This window comes from Theropithecus gelada, chromosome 14, assembly GCF_003255815.1.
Source record: "Theropithecus gelada isolate Dixy chromosome 14, Tgel_1.0, whole genome shotgun sequence".
NCBI classification, from domain to species: Eukaryota; Metazoa; Chordata; class Mammalia; order Primates; family Cercopithecidae; genus Theropithecus; species Theropithecus gelada.
In genome coordinates, this window is record NC_037682.1 from 34,382,634 (window position 1) to 34,408,012 (window position 25,379).

The following is a 25,379-nucleotide window of genomic DNA, read 5'->3' on the forward strand; positions in this document are numbered from 1 at the left end:
TTTGGAGGCTGGATGTCCAAGATCAAGGTGCCAGCCAGATTGGTTTCTGGTGAAGCCTCCCTTTTTGGCTTACAGACAGCCGCCTCCTTGCTGTGCTCACACATATTCTTTCCTTTGTGTGTGTGTGGAGAGAGAAAGGACTCTGGTGTCTCTTCTTTTTCTTGTATATAAAGAAACCAGTCTCACTGGAATAGGGCTCCACCCTTATGACTTTATTTATCCTTAATTACCTCCTTAAAGGCTCTATCTTCAAATATAGTCACAGTAGCGGTTAGGGCTTAAACATGAATTTGGAGTGGACACAGTTTAGTCCATAACACTATCCTAAACTCAACTACTTAAACCACTACTTCCCTGTAAATAAAGAAGTGGATGGCGAAATCAATGTTTTGGGAAGATTAATGTGGCCTACATGTGTAAAAGGACACTTAGAGAATATCTAGAAACTTTTAATCTCTTCCTTTTTCTTTTCCATGCTGTATATTTTTGTCTTTAGGGGCTTGCATGCAATTCTTTGTCATCAGTTAGGAATGTATCCTTTCACACTATCAGGCTGTATAAAATGCCTCTGGAGGATGGACTGTGTGTGAGAAATGAACAGGCAGCAGGAAGGGTAGGGTTTGGATTTCACTGGGGTGTCTGGCTAATGACACTGACTCCAAAGAAGCTCAGAGTTTCAGTGTTTGAGACTTTTGCTGGAAGAATGAGAAACAGAGCACATTTCAAAGTGCTTCTCTCTACCTTCTATAATGAAACCCCCAGATGGTATTTGAATCCCATCCAATGTGGACTTTCTCTCAACTGCTTTCACTGCTGTGGCTATTCTGGATGATTTAGCCGTGTTCTTCCCACCCACTCTTTGAACATTGCTAGACTTACTCTCGTCTCCAACTCTTGTCGGCTCATCAGTCATCAGTGCACCAAGGCAGCTCTCTCTCCAGGGTTAGTGGCTCTTTCTGCAGGACCAGCATCTTTCTCTGATTTATGATTGCCTGTGCCCCTCCTTCTATGGTCCTGAAGCGTTTGTCTTCTCCCATTCCTGCGGCAGCTCTCTGATTCTACAGAATCTCGAAATCAGAGTGTTCTTCCTTGGCCCAGGAATGGTTCTGAAGGCATGAGCAGAAGCTAAAGGAATGAAAAAGAGGTCTTTCTGATTTGGATAGGCAAGTACCTCACGCCCACAGGGAGCATGCAATAGTTCTATGATGCCCATGTGCCCCACCTGAGGAGACCTGGTCTATGAAAACAAAACTCAGAAAACAGACTGTGGGTGAGCAATTATTATGGAACAGTGTTTCTTCATCATGAACTTTGTTATTGCAAAAACATTTAACTTACAGTATACACTTTAAAGAGGATACTTCAGTAAGTTTAGATACATTTGAAAAACAGAATTAAGAATGTCTTTATTTTGTTTTTTTGTTTGTTTTTGAGATGGAGTTTTGCTTTTGTTACCCAGGCTGCAGTGCAATGGCATGATCTCAGCTCACTACAACCTCCGCCTCCTGGGTTCAAGCGATTTTCCTGCCTCAGCCTCCAGAGTAGCTGGGATTATAGGCATGCGCCACCACGCCCGGCTAATTTTGTATTTTTAGTAGAGATGGGGTTTCTCCACATTGGTCAGGCTGGTCTCGAACTCCCGACCTCAGGTGATCCACCCGCCTTGGCCTCCCAAAGTGCTGGGATTACAGGTGTGGGCCACCACGCCCAGCCTAAGAATGTCTTTAAAGGTCGTAATGTGACTAGATATCTTAGAACCTAATTGTACTGAAAATGTCTACTTTTTTCTTTTTAACTCATCTGTATTTGTTACATTCTTTTAGGGCAGAATGTGACTTGGGCACTACATTTCCATGCACAAGCCTCACTGAGTTACTTTTTGAACAGCTTTACAAGATGCTTAGGTAGGCTTGTAATTTTGCTCCTCTAAACAATGTTTTCTCTTTCTCTTTCTTTCTTTCTTTCTCTCCTTCTCTCTCTCCCTCTTTCTCCTTCCTTCCTTTCTTCTCTCCCTCCTTCCCTCCCTCCCTCCTTCCCTTCCTCCCTCCCTCCCTCCCTTCTTTCCTTCCTTCCTTCGTTCCTTCCTTCTTTCCTTCCTTCCTTCCTTCCTTTCTTCTTCTTCCTTCCTTTCCTTCTTTCCTTCTTTCTTGATGGAGTTTTGCTCTTGTTGCCCAGGCTACAGTGCAATATCATGATCTCAGCTCACTGCAATCTCCACCTCCTGGGTTCAAGTGATTCTCCTGCTTCCCAAGTAGCTGGGACTACATGTTTGCACCATAACGCCTGGCTAATTTTGTATTTATAGTAGAGATGAGGTTTCACCATGTTGGTCAGGCTGGTCTCGAACTCCTGACCTCAAGTGATCCACCCGCCTTGGCCTCCCAAAGTGTTGGGATTGCAGGCATGAGCCACCACAGCTGGCCAAACAATACTTTTCTTTGGAGAGTTACATTAAGTTGCTTCTGTTTAACATACTTATTTCTAGTGGACTAGTATATGTAGAATTGGCAACCACAGGGCATGAAAAGTTTAAAAAGTAGATCCTAGAAGAATAACAAATACCTTCCTTCTAAACATCAAGGTAGATTTCAGAACACTTCAATGCCAACATATTTGGTCTACTAAGGAATCTGGCTTGAACACTTTAGACCTCAAAGTTAATGTTAGGCTACATACATCTTACAGCACACATTATGTTGATCTGTTAAAAGAAACCAATTTGAATTTAAAAAGCATTCCTAACCCTGCTTTAGTGCCTAAAGCATCACAGTGTCGCAAGTAGAAGTTGAAAGACATCTTATCTTCCCCTTAAAGGAGCTGTTGTCATGCCTTACAGATCTTTTTAATGTTAACCAAAATAAAGGAAAAAAGTCATTGAAAATATATTATCAGAGAGAATAAAGATAAAATATTGAACATGAGTACAAGTCATTCTTGAGTCAGAGCTTAGTCTATGTCTTCCATGCATGATGTGTCATTATCTCCTTCAAGGAGCAGCATTTCATCAGTTACAGCAGATAAAATGCTTTATTTTCATATTAAAAAATTGTTTTTTGCTAAATTTATTGACTTTACATATAAATATGTCTTAGGAGAAATCAAGTAAAATAACCATAGATTAAATTTATATCTTGCCTTTAAAGTATGTTTTAGTTAAATTATTTATATATATTTTTTCTGTTTGTAAGTAGAAAACATGATCTCTATAGAACAGTGACATTTTAGTGGTAAAGAAAAATACAAGAAATCCATCTTTCTGGGATCTTTTGAAACTACACAAATTTCTCTCAGATACCTATCTCTATATATTTCTAGGATAGCTCCTCATTTTTCCCACTCCAGATAGAAACTCAACTGCCATACCCTTTGGTTTCTTTGGAGTAGAAAAAAAAAAAATAGTGACTGCTATGGATTGAATTGTGCCCCAAATTTATGTTGAAGACACAAACCCCAATGTGACTATATTTGGAGATAAGGCCTTTAGTTGGTAATTAAGTTAAATGAGGTCTTAAGGGTGGGGCATTAATCCAGTAGAATTAGTGGCCTTATAAGAAGAGGAAGAGAGAGAGACCTCTTTCTCTCTGCTATGTCAGGACACAACAAGGAGATGGCTGTCTACAAGTTAAAAAGCAAGTCTTCACCAGGAGCTGAATCTGCTGGTACCTTGATCTTGGACTTCCCAGACTCCAGAACTGCAAGAAATAAATTCCCATTGTTTAAGCCACCCAGTCTGTAACAGCCTGAGAAGAAGTAGTGACTATTATTATAGAAAATTTAGATAAATAATAAAATAAAACCATATGTATCTACCGCAATCTCTTTTTGAATATAATCTCTATGAATTTTTTATTAATAACATTTATTCTGTTTTCTAATTAGGAAACAGCATGTAGTTATTGTATTAAAATTAGAAAAAGGATAAAAGCACCAAGAAGAACATGAAAATTATATCATCCACAAATAACCAGTTATTACAATTTTAGTGTATATATTTCTAAACAATGATAATTCTTTTTGCCTTTGTGATCATAGTAGATCACATGTATATACAGTTTTACAAGCTGCTCTATTCACTTATTGTGACTTTTCCCCCCATATAATTTAACATTCTTTTTTTTTTTTTTTTTTGAGATGGAGTCTCGCTGTGTTGCCCAGGCTGGAGTGCAGTGGTGCCATCTCGGCTCACTGCAAGCTCCACCTCCCAGGTTCATGCCATTCTCCTGCCTCAGCCTCCCAAGTAGCTGGGACTACAGGCACCCGCCACCACGCCTGGCTAATTTTTTTGTAATATTTAGTAGAGACGGGGTTTCACCATGTTAGCCAGGATGGTCTCGATCTCCTGACTTCGTGATCCGCCCGCCTCGGCCTCCCAAAGTGCTGGGATTACAGGCATGAGCCACCATGCCTGGCCAATTTAACATTCTTTAAAAACATTATTTTCAATGGTATCATAACCTTCTATCAAATTGATGTATTATTTATTCATCCAGTTTTCTATTATTTGCCAGTTTGGTTGTTCTTCACTTTTTGCTATTATAAAGAGTGCTGCAATGAACATATTGATACGTCAATCTATATTTATTTTCTGATTATTTTCCTTAAATAATTTCCTAGAGGGATTGCTAGGTCATGTTAATAAACATGCCTAAGAATTTTGATACCTATCACCAAAGTGTTTTCTAGGAATGTTTCAGGAGTTTATACTCCCATAAGTAGATATTGAGAATTCTCATCCACCTGTTGCATACATGAAGATATCAACAACACTGCAACAAAATCCAGTGATTTAAAAACATATTTACAGGTTCAACAGAAGAAAAATGTTATACCCATATTTCAATTTATATATTTTTAATTACTCATTGAGGTGATTTTTATTTATGTTATCACTTATTGGTTATCTCTGAGTTCCCTACGTCTTTTGCTATTTTTCTATTATATATATTTTTCATATTGATAAAAGCTCTTTATTAAGTAGTAAGGGTATTACATGTAACTTTATCAGATTTATTGTAAGAAATTTCCAATTTACTATTGTGTCTATGGAGTTTTTTAATGTATAGAAAGTAATACATTTTATAAGTTTGTTCATTGCTCTTAATGTTCATATTTATCATCCTGAGGTCATATAAAGATTCACCTGTTTTTTCATCTAATTTTTTTAAAGTTGTATTTTTCTCTTACTTTTCCTTTTTTTCCTTTTTCTGGTGTAAAATTTGAGTGAAGCAATTTTCTCTGCTTTATTTGTTTGCTTAAAATTTCTCAGCTCTGTTCACTGACTAATCTTTTTTTTCCCTCCCCTCTAAGTTGGAATACCAATGCTGTGCTAAAATCTTACATATACTAGCTTCTGCTTTTAAATTATATAAAGTATGTATTACTTTTTAAATTATATATATTTATATTTTAATATCTGAAAGAAGTTGCCCATTGTTGCACTTTGTTGTCAGATTTTACTTGAATATTCTTGCCTGTTGATTTTTAAAGATGAAATTTGGAATTACAGTTCAACACCATAAAATCATCCTATAGGATTTTGACTGAAGTTGTATTAGACTATTAATTTCCTAAGAATGTAAACCTTCTACATTATTCAATTTCTACAACTAGGCTGTGATATTTTTATTTATGTATTTTTTACATATATTAAAATATACTTAATATACATAAAAAAGACTTATGTATAAGTTTTTTTCCTGTCCATCAGCAAAATTTTATGGCTTTTTTTTTTTTTTTTTTTTTTACAAGGGTCTTAGATTTTTAAATAATTGTTATTTCTAGTTGATTTTGTTTTGGGGATAGATTTTCCCCCACTGTATTTTCAAAACGCCTATTTTCAGTAAACAGATAAACTATTAATGTTTTAACATTTATTTTGTATTTGGACGCTTTGTTAAGTGCTTTTATTTTTGTTAATTTCTCATTTGATTCACGTAAGTTTTCTAAGAATGAAGTCATATTAAATTCACATGATGGTGATTTTGCTTACTCCTTTAAAATAACTGTTTCTCTTAATCTGATTTTATGTTTTATTGCATTGCTTATAATCATTAAAAAAAATTCTTAACAACCACAAAAGAAGAAAGCAACATCTTTTGTCTGCATGAATGATAAGAAAGAAGGCCGAGTGTATTGGCCCATGCCTGTAATCTCAACACTGTGGGAGGCTGAGGTGGGAGGATTCATTGAACCCAAGAGTTTGAGACCAGCCTCAGTAACATTGTGAAACCCTGTCTCTACAAAAACAAAAATTAGCTGGACGTGGTGGTGCACGCCTGTAGTCCCAGATACTCGGGAGACTGAGGTGGAAGGATCACCTGAGCCTAGGGAAGTCAAGGCTTCATTGCAAACCCCGATCATGCCACTGCACTCCAGCCTAGGAGACAGAGTAAGACCCTGTCTCAGAAAAAAAAAAAAAAAAAAAGATGAGAAAGAATACTTTGGTTTTCTTTTTCCTGCCCACTGCCTTTTTTGGTCGTTTCACATTTTTTTTTTTTTTCTCTATGAAGATTTATTTTAAAAGTTTTAATTCATTTATTTTCTGATTACTTTTGTAGGAGGTGTATCATGTTCTGATAGTCTTAATGCTTAACATTAGTCATTTTATATTATGACTTTCCCATAGTCAAGAAATTTGATTCATTTCTTAATAATCTGAAATATTTGTGTGTGATATGTCTTCTGAGGTTTTGTTTACAGGATGACATCATTTGTTTCTTTTAATCATAAATTGTAACTTGGCTGGATATAGAATTCTTATGTTAAAATCTTTTCCCCTAAAAACTTCATAACTTCATAGATTTTGCTTCACTTTCTTTGGTATTCAGTGTTACAGAAAACAAAGTGTAAATATAACTGAATTTTTCTCCCATGCTTGAAATCCATACTTTTTGCTCTGTAATATTTAAATTTTAGTCATATTGAGAGGTGAAGCCAGCTCGACTTCCTGGGTCAAGTGGGGACTTGGAGAACTTTTCTGTCTAGCTAAAGGATTGTAAATGCACCAATCAGTGCTCTGTGTCTAGCTAAAGGTTTGTAAATGCACCAATCAGCACTCTGTAAAAATGCACCAATCAGCACTCTGTGTCTAAAGGATTGTAAATGCACCAATCAGTGCCGTGTCTAGCTAAAAGATTGTAAATGCACCAATCAGCACTCTGTAAAAACGCACCAATCAGCGCTCTGTGTCTAGCTAAAGGTTTATAAGTGCACCAATCAGCACTCTGTAAAAACGGACCAATCAGCATTCTATAAAATGGACCAATCAGCAGGAGGTGGGTGGGGCCAAATAAGGGAACAAAAGCTGGTCACCCCAGCCAGCAGCGGCAACCCACTGGGATCTCCTTCCACACTGTGGAAGCTTTGTTCTTTTGCTCTTCACAGTAAATCTTGCTGTTGGTCATTCTTTGGGGCTGCATTACCTTTATGAGCTATAACACTCACTGTGGAGGTCTGCAGCTTCACTCCCGAAGTCAGCCAGACCACGACCCAGCAAGAGGAACAAACAACTCCTGACGTGCCACCTTTAAGATATGTAACACTCATTGCAAAGGTCTGCGGCTTCACTCCTGAAGTCAGCAAGACCACCAGAAGGAAGAAACTCCGGACACATCTGAACATCTGAAGGAATGAACTCCAGACACACCATCTTTAAGAACTGTAACACTCACCGTGAGGGTCCACAGCTTCATTCGTGAAGTCAGCGAGACCAAGAACCCACTGGAAGGAACTGATTACGGAAACAATATTGTTCATAAACTTTGCCTTATCCTAGGTCAGCCTACTTTATCTGAAGACATGGATCTTTATTTGGAACAGGAAAGTTTTCTTCTATTTTTTGATAACTGCTTAAGGTTAATGTATTCTAGATTCTTCTCCAGTAATGCCAATAATGTATAGGTATAATATCTAATGTCTTGACATTCTAAATATTTTTTTCTCTCATATACTTTATCTCTTTTCCTTTCTCCGTATCCTGTGAGATCTTCTCCACCTAGTCTGCCCTAATACTGATTTAAATTTCTGTAATATTGAGTCTTTTTTCTTTCTTACCTTCTCTCCTCTTGTCATTCAGCTCTCTCTCCATCCTCACTTGAAACCCTATTTCTTCTCTCACTAGCAGCTATACAACTTTGGTTATTATATTTAACCTCTTTGTTCTCCATTTTTCTCATCAACAAAAGGGGGACAATAATTATTTCCACAAAACAAAATTAGATTGTTTTTGAGAACTTTTAGAAAAATACACAGTCCCAGGCCGGGCGCGGTGGCTCAAGCCTGTAATCCCAGCACTTTGGGAGGCCGAGACGGGTGGATCACGAGGTCAGGAGATCGAGACCATCCTGGCTAACCCGGTGAAACCCCGTCTGTACCAAAAAATACAAAAAACTAGCCGGGCGAGGTGGCGGGCTCCTGTAGTCCCAGTTACTCAGGAGGCTGAGGCGGGAGGATGGCGTGAACCCGCGAGGCGGAGCTTGCTGTGAGCTGAGATCCGGCCACTGCACTCCAGCCTGGGCGACAGAGCGAGACTCCGTCTCAAAAAAAAAAAAAGAAAAAGAAAAAGAAAAAGAAAAAAGAAAAATACACAGTCCCTAGAAATGTGTATGTTTTAGTCAATGTTACTGATATCAGCAGCCTCAGCATCTCTCCTGTATCTCAGCAATACTCCTTTCCTTTAAGCTATGGTTGTCTCATTTCTGTGTGTATCTGTGTGTATATTTATGGAAGTCATATTTTTTGAATTTGGGGGGAACACAACACAGATATTTTGAAAATGTACTGCTGCTATAAATTTTTTTCAAAATTTTCACCTTGAGTACAATGTACTCTTTTTTATGTTGTACAGTATTTTTATAAGCTTTACATTGTTGCTATTGTTGATTTTTCTATTTATATTTCCTTGTACAAGCAGAGATCTTTTGATAACAGAATAGGTTAGTTCTCTTTGGTCACCCCAGACATCTGCTTGGGAGCTGTCAGAATCCTCCCTCAACACTTAAGTTGAAGGATTGGTTTGTATGCAGAGTATTTAATCAAATTGCTTCTGACTGCATGGTATTTGGCAGGAGTAAGGCTGCATTTAAGACTACTCTCCTGTTGGTCCTCTCTGACTATCCTATTCTATAGAGGGGAATATATTTTTGGATAATTTCAATTATTATTAAATTCAATCCATTTGTCCCTTACTCAAAATACTGGGTGAAAAGCTGCACTTTTTGAATTTCATCACTCCATCACTCTTCTTGTCTTGGCTCATATTACTGATGCAGTTGCCAGATGCAAGGCGTCATAACATGCCCGGCCCCAACCCCTGCCATTCTGCCTTGTTGTGAGTTATAGCCTCTAAACAGATCTATAAACAGAAGTATTGATGGTCATTTGGAGGGATGATGTGAACTTGGCACCTGCATTTTGGGGGAACAGGCTTTTGGCCCTCTAATAGGTGAAAGCTATACAGGCAGGTGTGTAGAAACCTCTCACTTTCTTCCTGCTTGCTTTTATTATTTTGTCTTAAAGTTTTATTCACATTTTAATGGAATTGTCCTCAAGGGTCTGGCAGCATGTTGACTAATCTTTCTAGTACCATTGACACTGTATCTCTACATGTGTTTTTATGAGTAAGTATTCAAGACAAATTGAGAGAAGTTTAATAAGGCCTCTCTAGGAAGCTTTAAAATGTGTCAGTTGAAAACAAAAGACTTTTTAATCATAGTATCATAGAGCCAGTGAAGTCTTAGACCAAAATTTTCATTTTATCATTGAGGAGACTCTTTTGAAGCAAAGTTACCTGTCTGAAGTAACAAAGAGGCCAGAGCCTGGGTCTCCTCACCTTTTGATATTCTAGTTCCTTGGTCATTAAAAAAATTGTTTTTAGCTATTTTGAGAAGTCTAGATTTTCAATCCAGTTTTTATCATATTTAGGAATTTCTTAAATAGCGAGTAGTTTTCTTCCATGAAAAAATATGGAACTACAAGGTAAGCTTCACTGGAGAGTCCTGAAGCTCCTCATTGTTTAAGCACTTTAGGGAACCCTTCATCTCATCCCTTCTACACCTATGTTTAACTATCAGTGGGCAAATAATCAAACTGGGATAACAGTTCTCTTAGAAGAGTTGGTTCTTTGATACATGATCATATTGTGTCATTCCATATTCAAATGTGGCTGTTCCTCTGTGTCTCAGCTGCTGCAAGACTGCTCCTCTCGTCTCAAAATGACCCACCCAGCTAGAGCACTGTACACCCCCGATGGAGAGCCAATTCAGTCCTGGGACGACATAGAGCGAGATATGGTCATCTGTGTGTCTATGGGACATGGTTTCAAAACCCCAAAAGGTATGTGTGATACTTTCTTTTCCATCAAGTTTTTGAAGAATTAAAGCATTCGGTCTTCTCTTCGAAGAGCTTATATCCCATCACAATGACCTTTAATAATTATCCTCCCCCAAGCATTTCTACTCCATGTTATGGAAGTTAAATTTATGTATTTATGTCCTGGAACCTCGTGTTAACACTATTTGCTCTGGAGAATTCAATCGTATTTCAGTTAATCTTGAACCTTATCCAGGGGGCTTATTTGCAGAAATACCGAGAGCCTCATTTGAAGGTATTCCCCTAGTATGAACCCTGAGGAAAGTGAAGCTCCACTGATTTCCTATTTTTCAAATTATTTAAAACGTAATGTTTTATTAATAGTAATTATATGGTTTGTAGTTTCTTTTCTTTAGTAATAAGTAAATATTTTCTAGAGTTATTATCTTGTCTATTCCTTGGTAATTTTCTTTGATAAATGACAGATATTGAAAAGGACATATATTTGTTATTGAATGAACTCTAGTTCTTTATCCTAAATACCCTGATGAATTTAAAGCCTGTTTTTGTAGGTAGGTATATATTAGCAAAGATATAATTTTTGGGAGATTCCAAAGAACATTGTTATCACTCTAAAGGAAACTAAAAGATTAGGTAATGAATTGCCTGGCATTCCTATATTAGTAATAGTAGATATTTTCTTTTAAGAAGTCACCATAAAATTATTATTACTATGTTATATGTAATGTAGGCAAACCAAAAACTTCAAAACAGTTGCGATTGTATCTTTACATTTTGCCCAGAAGGGACAAAAGGATAGAAATAGAGACCAAAAGGTAGGGAGACAGGATTTATTAGGATGCCTAGCACTGTTCTGAGGGAAGCCACAAATATTCCCCCTGCACCATCCTACATTATGGATGAGGCACCAGTCCTTTTATTCTTTGTTTTCTGCTGTTCCCATCACCCATCACTACCCATCACCCTGGCTCTTGGTGACCCTCACTACATGGGTACTTAGAAGAACACACCAATGATGAGGTCCTTATTATCAGTAAGTATTAGTTAATAGCTTTCTGTATCCCCAAAGTATGTAGGTTATAAAATAAACATAAGCTAGGCTCCTCTTCTGAGAGTTTTCAATCTAAGTAAGAATATGAACACACATGAAATAATTAGAGTGCAATCAAATAGTGAGCAAATGTGTTTAGTAGGAGGTACCTTCCCAGTCCCTTCATTATCTGGGCTTAGTCTTTCATATTCCTGGGATGGGCTTCTGTTGCCTGTACCACACCTTCCTTGCAGTATTGTATTCATTGAGCCTGTGTGATAAATAAAGCTAAATATGCTTCAGGCAAGCTAGCCAAAAGGGTATCCAATGACAGAGAGAGATGTCGGCTGCCTTCCCAGAAACAAACTTGTCGACAATAAAAAACTGTGACTGGAAGAGAAAAAAAATGGAAATGCAAATATTACTCTTTCTATCATTTGCCTCCATGTTAGCTCTGTGTATCTTTGATAAAGCTATGGAGACGAATGTTCATTTTTGCATCTTCAATTCTATAAACACATAGATTACCATCATATGAAAGTTTATTCCTTTCCTATGACAATAGGTTCCCTATGTTACCTTCATGGTGAAAGGATTAGTGGTTTCCTCCTATTGTCTCAGTTCTTTCCAATGAGCTATATGTGTTCTAGGAAATTACAGGAAGTCTCTGATTGCAGAAAGTCTGATTTAGTCATTCTTTAGAAACTTATTTTACTCTTGCCATTTTATTTTTTTCCTGAAATAATTAAGTTAGTAATAATCATTTATTAGAAATCTAAATATTCAGAATGCTTTAAAAAAGAAAAGATAGAAATGCAACTATATGCCTATATCCATTAAGGGACATTTAATTAATTAATCATTCCACTCATGATTTTTCTGTGACCTACTGGCTTAAGTATGTAGGAAAAAAATAAAGCAGTCTGGGAGTTTCAAAATCACTCTATAATAACTTATTTTATGCATTATAATACCAAAGAACATTTAGTATGTGAAAGTTAGTCATCAAAGAATCACATTGGATTTTTAAAAGAATCAATTGGATTTTGCAAAACAAACCAGAAGCTATTAGAATGGCTTCTTTCAAAACAAGCCCCTGACGAAATTAAAAGAGTGTTTTATGCCATTTGCCATAAAATCTGAACACTGTTCTCACTGCTGCTTTCTATCTTTTCAGTGGGTCCAATTTTTAGACCAGCCCTAGGTTAACTTCCAATTCAGGCTTCATAATAAACCTGGAAAGAAGTCCTCCCTAGCAACTTCCACTCTCTAGCAATCCAAAGACTATTAACACATAACTGATGTGATAAGAAGTCAAAGTTGTAATGAGAGAGCCCAGGGTAGGAGCCAAGGATTTGTGAGGGGTCTTCAAGTTTTTCATCATCCTGGACTTTTAATTCTTTTCTATAACATTGACTTGTCTCTCAACTTCTTCTTCTTCTTCTTTTTTTTTTTTTTAACAGAGTTAAAACAACTGATGGAGATCAGAGCAAATTATGTCAGAATCCGAAGGCAGGAGGGCCCTCAAGCCACAGACATTGTGGTGTCACCATCCACAAAGCTGCTGTCTCTGGCACATCTCCACAGTTAACTTCTATCAGAACCATCGGATTTTCTGCTATATTTTGCTGGTATAGCTATGTGCACATAGTCATGTTTGTTATGACATTATGATTATTTATCTCTTTTATTTTCATGCAGTTTCCCCCTTTCTTTTCTGAGACAGGTTCTTGCTCTGTCGCCCAGGCTGGAGTGTAATGGCACAATCACAGCTTACTGCACCCTTGACCTCCCAGGGCTCATGTGATCCTCCCATCTCAACCTCCCAAGAAAATGGGACTACAGTCACGCACCACTATGCCCAGCTAATATTTATATTTTTTGTAGAGATGGGCTTTTGCCTTGTTACCCAGGCTGGTCTTGAACTCCTGAGCTCAAGCAATCCTCCCACCTCGACATCACAAAGTACTGGGATTGTAGGCATAAGCCACTGCACTCAGCCCTATGCGATCTTTTATAAAGGTTATTACCCTCCGCATTTTACATAAAGTGACATTTGATGCCTCAAATTTGTTCCTGGAAGGACAACAAAACTAGACAAAATAATGCCAGCAAAATAACTATCATTGGTGTATTTTCTTCCAAGAAAAAAAGGAAACTACTAGTCATTAGTGAAATACAATTTCACAGGATCAAATAGCTTATGTAAAATGCTTTTTATGTATAATCAAACATTCCATCAAATATTCCATATATCAAATAGAAAATATGTTCCATATATGGAATGTTTGAAAATACAAAAAGACTCTGACCACTAAACACTAAATTTGACCCTACCTGATACTTTCTGGCTCGGCCACCATATTTTCCAAACCTCCATATTAAAATCCTTAATATACTGAATACAAATCAAATGGCTGGTGGCCACCAAATGCCACACAAATCAATCCCTTCTTCTCCAATTTCTCATCAGTTTCACCTGTAGTAACAGTGCAGGACCTTTTATGGGGTACAGTTAGATTCTCTTCATGAGAGTAAAGCTTGGCAATTCCCAATATATGCCCAGCGATCAAAAGTCATAGACTTTGTCTTCAATACAAAAACTTAGGGAAAGGATATATGCACTATTTAAAATAAAAATTATGGAAGGTTTATTTTTAAAAAAGAAATCAGGGGAGATCCCTAACAGTCTTAGGTATTAATCCTACAGGAAGGGAAGAATTTACAAGAAGAAAGAACCATTAAAAAAAAAAATGGCAGTGACAAATCAGAGTTTAGTTTCTGCTTTTGGTGAAAAATTTCCAGAGAAATGTTCTTCTTCCCTGTCTTCCTCTGAAAACCACTCACAACTCTATATGAATATAAATTGCACTCTGGCTAGGTGTGTACAGAATGGCTCAGCTGGGCTCACTTCTCAATCCTCCACTTTAATGTGATGCAGGAAGGCAGTATATCATTTCTACTGAAGGGGGCTCTTAGAAATCGCTGCAAAACGCCTAGTATTTACTCCCAGTCTGCAAATCAGTAGGGCTGCATGAATAAATTCCTGCTGCCTCTGACACCACTAAAAGCAAAGCACATTGAGGTGAAATTTCACATGTTACATCAACAGCAATTTGCCCTTTTACAGACATTTTCTCTATGTGTTGTGCGATGTTAGAGATGTGAAGGTATTCCAATGAAGCTGTGTGCCATATAGGAGAAAAAAATTGCATGTGACTTCGGTTTTGCCCGCCCTTCCTTCCTTCCTTCCTTCCTTCCTTCCTTCCTTCCTTCCTTCCTTCCTTCCTTCCTTCTTTCCTCCCTCCCTCCCTCCCTCACTCTCTTTCCCTTTCTCTCTTTCTCTCTTTCTTTCTTTCTTGCAAGAAAGTCAAAACAAGAAGGGTTAAAAAACTTGCTCCCCATTGGAAAGGGAGCCAAGAGGACTCTTGCCAGTTGGGCCTCTCCCTAGAATGACTCAATCACAATGCCTCTATCGACAATTTTTTTTTTTCATTCCTTGAAAACGAAGACATCTCTCTAGGTGCAAAAGTACTTATCCCTTTCTGCCAGGGAAAAGTTGATTTGCTATGAAAATGGCATAATTTCACCCTGGATCAAATGTGCAAATTCTCGTGAAGTCGTCACTGTTGCATGTGAATACGCCTGAAGCGAAAATTGGTAATATCACACAACGCTGTATCAAGCACCAGGAGACATGAGGCAAAAGTCTTAACTGAGCTTTTCTATTACTAGTAAATGGGATTTTAGATGTAATGTAACAGTCATCAACACATCACATTTTACCAGCAAGGCAGCAACACTTACTTTGTAGACGACAGCTAGCCCTGGGTATCTTGGTAGTTCATAGCCACTTTTAGCTTAGACTAAAAACAGCCCTGCTCTTTCCTTACTCTTGACCTTCCTCTTTGGTTGGCTGAAAGGTGGACTGTGGAGCAGTTTCTCTACCTTCAGCAAGGACTGTAGGATAAGACCATTGCAATTCTGTTCAGCCATTCTAGGGTTTTAATAAATGCAGTAATTTCCTTTGGGAACATGTTTATCAAATTTGAATCAGCCTCATATATATGTCAGATTTCAGTAGTTTTCTATCAACTGAAAACAATTTATTATTAAATACTAAAGCAACCATCCCTAAGTCCATGGCCTTCTCCAAAAATTTATTTCCTGCTGGTTCACAAACACCCTTAAGGTGATCCAGATGTTAATCAACAGTGTAGAAGCATTTGGGATTTTCCTCAGGAGAACTGCATTTTTCTGCCCACCTCTCTAGCTTTTGTGGCCTGATTAAGTGTTAGGGTAAAGTTGCATGTTTCTAAGCAAGTAAACTAAAAGCAATATGCCTGAAAGTCTGGCAGTCTTTCTGAGAATAACTAACAGTATTTACAAATAAGAGGCATTTTATCTGGATGCTTATGTCAGCTTTGTAAAACAGGATATATTAGTAATGATTCAAAATGCAAAGGTAGCTTTGAAGGGCAATAACCCTAAATCTCTGTTTTTTTTCCTTGATTGTTTATCATAACTAAATATTGTTTTTCTAATTAAAAAAACAAAGCAACGATCAAATGACAGCAGAAGGATAAATATAAATGTATTCTTTTGTCAGAGACTCACTTAGCAATTGTGGCTCCTGGTTGTTGCAGCATTTGTGAGCTAACCTTCAATAATAGCCCAGGGGTGCTGACTGCCATTGAGAGATTCGTGATTCACCATGGCAGCAGTTTTTTTTTTGGCATCATTTGGAAGCGAATGATCAAAACACACAAATCTGCATTATTCTAGTACATCACAAAATCAGATGCAAATGTCCCCAGTTATGGGAAATTTAGACTCAGTGGTGATTCTTAGTTGTTTCTATTGAACCACTGGTTCTGGTTCCCTCCTGGCTTTGAACATATCTCAACCCCGTGTCCCCTCCATGAGGCCAAGTAAGTAGAAAGAAAGAGTAACAGGTTTGTTCTCAACACAATAAATTAGAATTCTGCATAAATGGTATGGTTTGGGGCTGAGTGGCCATAAGCAACTATAAAGCAAGATCAACAAAGACCACTCGGGAGAAAGCTGATGAAAGTAAATGGACTGTGCAACTGTAGATATGCAGTGGGTACCTGCTGCCAGCTATAGCATTTTCTAATTCGATGAGTCTGGATTATGAAACTACTATCCATAGGCTGTCACCCTGTACCAAATGTATAAACAGAAATATATGACAGAGGAAATGTATATGCCCATGATGCAACTGGGTTGAAGGAGAGAAGAAGAAAGGTGATGAGAAATTCTATATCTATGGCAAGTAAAATGGTGATTCTGAATTGGATGTGCTATTGCTCACTGTCTGTGGTATCCCTCTGTGGGCTTGCAGGCAGATACAAGCTTCAGTCGAGCTGTTGGACCTATCAGGTCCTAGCTTGTCAGTCCTAGAGCAGTAATTTCAATATTGGAAACTGTTATTAGCGTTTTAGCTCAGGTGCACATACTCAGGAATGTCAGCTCTGTCAGACCAACTGAGGCAGCTGGGTGGTCATCTCTGGTGCCACCACTGGAAGCTGTGTTTTAAAGGAAATTTCCTGAAGGGCAGTGTCCTTTACGCCAGCGACTATGGTGGAGGAGAGGAGAGAACTTCCCAGGGCTCCTAGGTTACTGCCTCTAAAAACCTAAAATCTGATTATATTGGCCTCATTTCCATTACTTTTTCTCCCTCTTCCCTCCTCCCTCTTCCTCCCTGCCTCTTGGCCTTTTCCCGTCTTCCTGGCCTTTCTCCTCTAAGAGTCTTTGAATCCCATCTTTCATTTAAAAAGTAAAAACTGTTTCCTGGAACGATTTGTGTATTGGCAAGAGACACTTCCTTAATATGATTCTCAAATTTGAGTGTGCACAAGAAACACCTGGTGTGCTAGATAAAATACAGATTTCCAGGCTTGGTCCCAGCACTGGTTATAATCTCTATGCCTGAGGTGGTATAAGGAATCTGCATTTTACCAAGCACCTGGGAAGAAGCTTGAGCACAGTGTAAAAAACTTTGCCAAGAGTTTTGGGCCTGCCAGGGACAGCGCTGTTTATTATAAGCAGGGCATGGCCCAAGTGATAAGTACCAGTTTTAAGAACAAAGTCTGTATTCAGGGGCTATGAAGACAATGAAACATTTGCTTTGTATGTGAGTGTTTGAGTCTAAATAGCCTCATGTTTCCTCATCACGGTTCCCTTAAGAAATGATGGAAATGTTCTTGAGTCAGAAATAACCACCCAGAGATTTTAACTAGGACCCAGACATTGGAAGGCTAAACAAGTGAGTTTCAGGTGCTGAAGTTTCCCATGTCCATTAAGCTGCCTTCGATGCTGATAAAATCTTGCTATTTTAAAGGTCACAGGAAGAATATCAGTGCTGTAGTACATATATCATGGAGCAGAGTACTTTTGAGGGTGGGGAAAATAACCAGCTTCCTGGAGTTTTCTTATACATTTTTATATGTACAAAGGAGAGCTTTGGAACAAGGACAGGATTTCTATTTTCCATCATTGCTCTTTCTCCTGTGAAGGAGTTACTTGAACCTCTCTTTTCTGTTTGCCCTAAGTCTAGTCAACATGGAAGTCTGAGCACCTGCATCCCTGGCAGGCTCACCCAAGAGTGTGAAAATCCACAAGATATTATTTCAATTCAGTAACAAATTATCTTAGAAAAATGAATTTTCAAGGTAGTTCTCTTGCCACATCAATGAAATCCATATAGCTTGAGAGACAGACACTTTACTTGGAAGACAGACACTTTCCTTGGAAAACAGAGAATACAAAGAAAATTAGTTTTTCTAACACCTAATTCATGTATATACCAGTTTGTTTCTCCCTCTCTCTCTCTCTCTCTTTTCTCTCTCTCTGCACACACGCACACATTTTTATATATTTGTACATTTTTATATACAAATATAAAAGTTTAAATTTTTCCTTGCCTCTTGTTTAGTCATTTTGATAGGGTAAGTCCCACTGTGGATTTTGATTTTTATTACTCTCTCTTCTACTACTCCACTCTCCAAGCCAGCCCGGCCAGCAGCTTTCCCAATGTTAAAACTGTGTGTGTATATATATGCAGGAGAGAAAGAGAGAGAGAGAGAGAGAGAGAGAGAGAGAGAGAGAGATATCAGCTGGTATATACATGGTATATGCATGTGTGTGTGTGTATATATATATATATATAAAAATATATGTGTGTGTGTGTATATATATATATATAAAAATATATGTGTATATATATATTCAGGCACTCACTGTTCTAGGTGCTGGTCATGCAAAGGTAAATGTGACAGATGTGATCCCTGTCCCTGTGGGGCTCATGCTGTGTGTTGGGGAGGAGAGGCATTTAGAAGTTAAATACCCACATAAAATAATTATGTGTAATAAATAGTTACACATTGTGTTAAGTCTTATGAAAGAAAGCAAGTTCAGTTAGGAATAACTGGAGGGGAGGTAGGGGTGACATACTTAATGAATGGCATGTTTAAAGCCTTATATAAGGAAGTGACAGTTGAGCTAAAAGACAATAATGAATCAGCCATTCCAAATGAAAAGAAGCAGAGTGAGGGTTGTGATAAGGAACAGGCAGAGGTGAGAATCAGGAAAGAGCGTGGCATGCTCAAGCTACCAAAGGAAGGTCTAAAGTAGCCACTGTCTAACAGAAAGATCACAGGAGCCACGTGAGTAATTTGAAATTTTCTAGTAGCTACATTTTTAGAAAAGTTAAAATAAATGTGTGAAAGACATTTTCATACTATATTTTATTCAACTCAATATATCCAAAGTATTAGCATTTCAACATATCATCAATGTACAATTATTGAGGCATATTTCCTTGTTTGTTATTGTTCTAAGGTCTCCATATCCTGTGTATATTTTATACTTACAGCACATCTCCATTCAGACTAGCTGTATTTCAAGTACTTCACGGCTACTTTTCTTAAAAGAACTAATTCTCACACACACACACACACACACACACACACACTAAACACTAGGACTGTTCTAGTTGCTGGGCATGCAAAGGTGAATGTAATAGTTGTGACTGCTTGGATAGTCCTAGAATGTTGGAGTAACAGGCACAAGATGAACTTGAAGGGGCATGCATGGGCTTGATTGTGAGGGCTTTGTAGGTAGTGCTAAGGAGTTGGGAGATTATATATATATAAAAGTGCACTTTATATATATATAACTTGAACAAGCTTAATGTAATAAGCAATGTCTAGTCCAACATTCACATTAGTTCTCTTTACTGGCTTCCCACTGCAATCTATATGTGTGTGTGTGTGTGTGTGTATGTATGTGTGTATGTATATATATGTATGTGTGTGTCTAAGTGTACTTAATACACTGAGTATACTCAATACACTAAGTGTATTCATGTTTTATCACCATAATTCCCTTAAGAAATGATGGAAATATTATTGAGTCAGAACTAACCACCCAGAGATTATAACTAGGACCCAGATATTGGAGGCAAAACAAGTGGGTTTGAGGTGCTGAAGCTCTCCAATTAATTAAACTGCCTTCAGTGGTGATAAAATCTTGCTATTTTAAAGGTCACAGAAATAATATCAGTGCTTGATATATATATATCAAGCTGGAATAATATAAGTGCTATATAAAAAGAGAGAGAGAGAGGGAGATAGGTAGGTAGATAGTGCAGTGGGAAGCCAGTAAAGAGAACAAATGTGAATGTTGGACTAGACACTGTGTATTAAGTTAGGCTTGTTCAAGTTACAGACACTCACTCAGTTTACCTCTGGTGATGGAGCTTTGTTGGGAGGATTAACAAGGAAGTGAGGAAGCACAGGAAAGCCCAGCAAACAGGCTTCACAGTGGCCTCTGTTCAAGACGCATGCCTGTCTGGGTCCCAGTGGCCACCCCAGTAGTCTGCCATTCCTGCTCTTGACTTCTCTGTTTCTCTGTGCTTCTTGGTCCTCAGGTGAACTTTCTACTTCTCCGAGGGCTCTTCTGTTGTACACTAAGATATGGCACCTGCCTACTCATGGCTTCTGTTGCTTCATGGCTTCTGTTTATATTTTTTCCTGCCTTCTCTTTATATTTATTTTGGCTTCAGGGTCACTGTACCATCTGAACTACTTTCTTTGTGTCTTCTAACAGAAGATTGAATGGATGGCTTTTACACATTCCTTTAGATTAGGATGTCAGGGACACATGACGCAAAGCACAGTTTCCCTACATAAGGAACAGTGTGGACTGATCTCTCTTAGAAGCTGTGAACATGGCATTGTTAGCATAGACATGTATTTCTGCCATTGTTATGGTTCTTTTCTCCCTTCACCACTGAGGAAGAAATTAGCAATAGGATCAGCTAGGCTGTCACTATTCCTAATCAGTCAGTGAGAGGCCTGCCCTTGGGTATACACTTAAAACTGACTTTGGTGGGGTGACCTTGATGTTATTTTCTAAGCAGCTGACACAAAATTGAGGTTAGAATCTATGACTTTGATGACAGTATCAGGATTAATACCATTTGAGATCTTAAGTAACACTTCTGAACATAATCAAGTCTGTCTAAAGAAGTGGATGTTGCAGAGATTGGTAAAACTCAAGACACTCTCTGATTGGCATTCAGGAAATTTTTTCAAATCAATCCCAATGTCAAACCCTTTTTATCAGACCTTTCCTTGCCTCTCGTTTAATGTAGTCATTTTGATAGGATAAATCCTATTGTGAATTTTTATTTTTATTACTCTCTGTCCTCCTACCCCACTCTCAAAGGCCAGACTTGCCAACAGCTTTCCTAATGTTAAAATATGAGTTCTGTTCACTGAGTGTGACAGTGGTCTGCTGTGTTTTGAGTTGTAAATCCTTGTTATTCTCTAGGACACCTATGGAGCAGTGTTATCCATTAGATAACACCTAGCTCCCATGGGAAGGTTGATATGGGCCATATCTATACATTTAACCAAAGCTATGTCTTCAAGAGACTTCTCAGGGAGTTTTCACCAGCAATAGGGGCACTGCAGCAGCAGCACATACCAGGGTCAATAGGACTCTACCTCGCTCAGGAAATGACTTGACGGCAGAGGTTGATTTTCATTTGCACAAGCATACAACTGTTAATATGAGTAAACTGGGATTCATTTGTAGGATTTTGTAAATACTTCAAAGTTGCTTACTTACCCTATCTGACTTCAGACCACTGCCATCACTCACTGAGATAATTTTCCAACTAGTCATTGCACACCACCCCCCAGAGCCTTGCTTCTATTGAATTCTTTGTCAAAGTTGTAGCCAGAATGATCTTTCTAGAATAAGAATCATATCATGTCACTTCCTCACTTAAAGAGCTTAAGTGGCCCCTGTTGCCATCAAAATGAAGTTCAAACTCCTTCCCATGTGCCCAAAGGCCTTTGGAATCTGGAGCTCCCCTGGCTCTGTAGTCTGGGTTCTCAGCCCTTTGCTCACAGAGTTCTCCACTCCACCCATTCTAAACTTTCCCCCATTCCCCGAGATTGTATATTCTCTCTTACTTCCATGATTTTGAACATTTTCTTCCTGCAGCTTTCGCATGTCATTTAATATGACTGTGTGGGGAACTTTCTTCCATGTGCTCCCCCTGTACCTGTTGCTCACACCTGTAGGACTTACCACTGTGAACATGACCTTTCTCTCACTGGTCTGCAAACTCCTTGAAAGCAGAATGTTCAGAATTGTGTCTCCAGTACCTGAATAGCCCTTACTACATAGCAGGCGTTCATGAATATTTGTTGGATGAATGCGAGATTTAGGGTCACTTGTTGGTTTAAAAAGTTTTATTTTTGTTCCTTTTTAGCCATGCATTGAAATATCTGCTTTTCAAATATAAGTACTACACTGAATGAGAGTTTAGATTTTTGTAGAACTTTCTTCTCACATGCATTATGTCAATCCATAGAACATCACATTGCTTTCTTATAAAACAAATCTACAATCGTTGATAAGACAGTATAGACTGACTAAATTCCCTTCACCAAAAGGCAAACCAAAGCAATGTTGACTAGGAATCCTACTTTGCCAACTGTACTTTCAAAACACTCCAACAGCCTGTTAGAGTGGAAAACACTTTTCTTCCATCAGAGCCCAGACAGACCCTTGGTTGCAGGCAGACTGGCTTAGAAGGGAAGACTTGTCACCCCCTTTGACAAGCATGATGATTTGTAGCTGAGAAGGGAGAGGCTGCTCTCTGAACCACATGCTCCCTGGTGCAGGCAGGCTAAGGAAAGATGAATGGCATTATAAGACAGACATCTGAATGTTTCGTATTAAATTAGTCCCACAGAGCACCCAGAATTCTCATTCCATAAATCACAAAGTAAAGTAAACTCACTCCCAGGTTAGATTGCTGTGACTTTGGCCTAGGGTGTCATAGATAATCTGAGAACAGTTAAACATTTGTCTGAAATAGTAATAATTTTGAGCATATTTACTCAGTGGCATAGAGGTGACCCAGACTGATCTCTGCTGCCAGAAACAGCATGTAAATGGGAGTCAGCCAATTTAGAAGATTTCCAAACAAGAGTCACTGCTTCTCACATCCTCTGTCTACTCTGAAACTGCCATGAGCTCTTTCAGGAGCTCCTGGGTGCTACAGGCCCAGATGAGCAAACTTCACCCTTTCTAAAGAGGAGGTATGGGCTGGGCCTGGTGGCTCATGCTATAATCCTGGCACTTTGGGAGGCCAAGGTGGGCAAATCACCTGAGGTCAGGAGTTTAAGACCAGCCTGGCCAACATGGTGAAACCCCATATCTACTAAAAATACAAAAATTAGCTGGGTGTGGTGGTGGGCACTTGTAATCCCAGCTACTTGGGAGGCTGAGGCAGGAGAATCGCTGGAACCCAGGAGGCGGAGGCTGCAGTGAGCTGAGATCACGCCACTACACTTCAGCCTGGGCAACAGAATGAGACTCCATATCCAAAAAAAAAAAATAAAGGCAGGTATGAGAGAGCACTGATGCACCCCTCCCCTTCTATTACATTGCAGTTACAGCACCATTTTGAAATCCATCTTCACCTTGTCTTGGTGTAAGAATCAGAGTTAGGAAGCATCTTGATTCCACTAAAGCCACATTTCTCTTCAATGACGAAGGCTTATTCTGAGACTATTTTACGTATTTTTGGATCTACTCTGGTTCTTCCATTCTTGAGCTGACATTGTGGGTATTCAGGACACTAATTAGAATGGAAGGAACATTGGACTGGGATTCATGAGATCATCCAACTTGATGCTGACTGGCCAAGGGACCATATAAGCTGCTACATCCTCTTCTAGAAAATGAAAAGAGCAGATTCCTCTCAAGTTACATCCAGCTTTAAAAGTCTGATTCTAATTCAGTGATAAGATATGATTAGGAAGATATGATTTTATTTTTTTTTCTCTCTCTCTTCCAGCTGATTCCTGGAAGTTCATCTGCTTAGTAGGTCCTTTCTACAGGTGCTCACCAGGATCTGCATACGGGGTCACCTTCACCTTCAGAAGCCCAATTTAAATCTCACCAGAGCAACAGAGGGAGGTCATAGCATGACTTTGTGGTAGCCAAGGCCTGGAGGTGGCTCCTTCCAGGGAAAGATTCCTGGACTTGGAGACAAAGCCCTGGTTTGAGTCTTACCTTCCTGCAGTCTTGGGAAAGTTGCTTGTAATAAGACTCAAATGAGATCATCAACACAGAAAGAGAAGGACACTAACATTTTTAGAGTGTCTACCTGTACCAGGCACCATATTGGACTTTTACATAAATGTTGTCTGTCTCATTCAGTATTCACAACCACCCTATGAAGTAGATATTTCTTCTACTACTTTTACATTTTACAGATGGGAAAGCTGGGCTTTGAAGAAGTGAAATATCTTTGCCAAAGGCACCAGCCAGTAAGTGGCAGAACTGGGATTTACACCCAAATCTGCCTAACCTCAAAGCCTGCGTTTTCCATTTAGGTTCCCTAGAAACCCCTTGTAAGTTTTCAGTGCAACAGAAATGTTAGATGTGGTCTTGGTAATTCTGAAAATGAGTTCATTAGATGCCTTGAAGTGATCGTTTTTATGGTTTAGTTGCTGCTTATTTGGATGACTTTCCTGATGACAACTGAGTTAGGCAAGGTAAGCTACATTTGGATGCCCAACCCAAGGTGTCAGAACAGAAGTCTATTTCTCACAGTTCTGGAGGCTGGGAAGCCCAAGATCACAATCAAGGCACTGGTGTCTGGTGAGGGTCTTCTTACTGCTTCCCCACAGGGCAGAAGGTAGAAGGAAAAGAGAAAGCAAACCCACTCCCACATGCCCTTTTTATAGCAGCATTAATCCATTTATGAGGGTAAGTCCCTCATGACCCAAATACCTCTCAAAATGCCCCACTTCCCAACATTGTTGCATTGGGGAGTCAGTTTACAGAACATGAATTTTGGAAGTCATAGCAGACCACAGTAGATGCCATAATTAAGTACCACAAGACGGGTAGCTTAAACAACAGAAGTGTATTGTCTCCCAGTTCTGGAGGCTAGAAGTCCAAGATCAAGGTGTTGGCAGCACTGATTCCTTCTGAGGGCTATGAGGAAGAATCTGTGCCATACTTTCCTTAGCTTCTGATGGTTTGCTGGTGCCGTGGACTGAATATCTGTGTCCCTCCAAAAGTCCTATGTTGAAACCCAATCCTCAATGTGATAGTAGTAAGACCTGGGACTCTTAGGGGCTTATTAAGTCATGAGGGCAGTAGCCTCATGAATGGAATTAGTGCCCTTATGAAATAAGCCCAAGAGAGCTGCCATGACTCTTCCACTATGTGAGGACACAGCAATAAGCCACCATTGGAACCAGGCACCATATGAACCAGGAAGCAAGCCCTCACTAGACACCAAATCTGCTGACACCTCAATCATGGACTTCCCAGCCTCCAGAACTGTGAGAAATAAATTTGTCTTGTTTCTAAGCTACCCAGTCTAAGCTATTTCATGAAAGAAACCTGAACAAACTAAGAAAAGCTGGCAATCTTTTCGCATTTCTTGGGTTGTAGA

The 25,379-nt window shown here is 38.8% G+C and overlaps 1 protein-coding gene across 2 annotated transcripts in view; it reads left to right on the forward strand.

The window, feature by feature from the left end:
- The window catches only part of LOC112606209, a 501,724-nt gene that overhangs the window by 475,340 nt on the left and 1,005 nt on the right, over window positions 1–25,379 (forward strand). For both annotated transcript variants that reach the window (XM_025356376.1, XM_025356377.1), the window contains 2 exons: window positions 10,182–10,332; window positions 12,823–12,990. In XM_025356376.1, coding sequence (XP_025212161.1) covers window positions 10,182–10,332; window positions 12,823–12,950 — 279 coding nt within the window. In that variant the 3' untranslated portion in view covers window positions 12,951–12,990. The remainder of the gene's footprint in view (window positions 1–10,181; window positions 10,333–12,822; window positions 12,991–25,379) is intronic.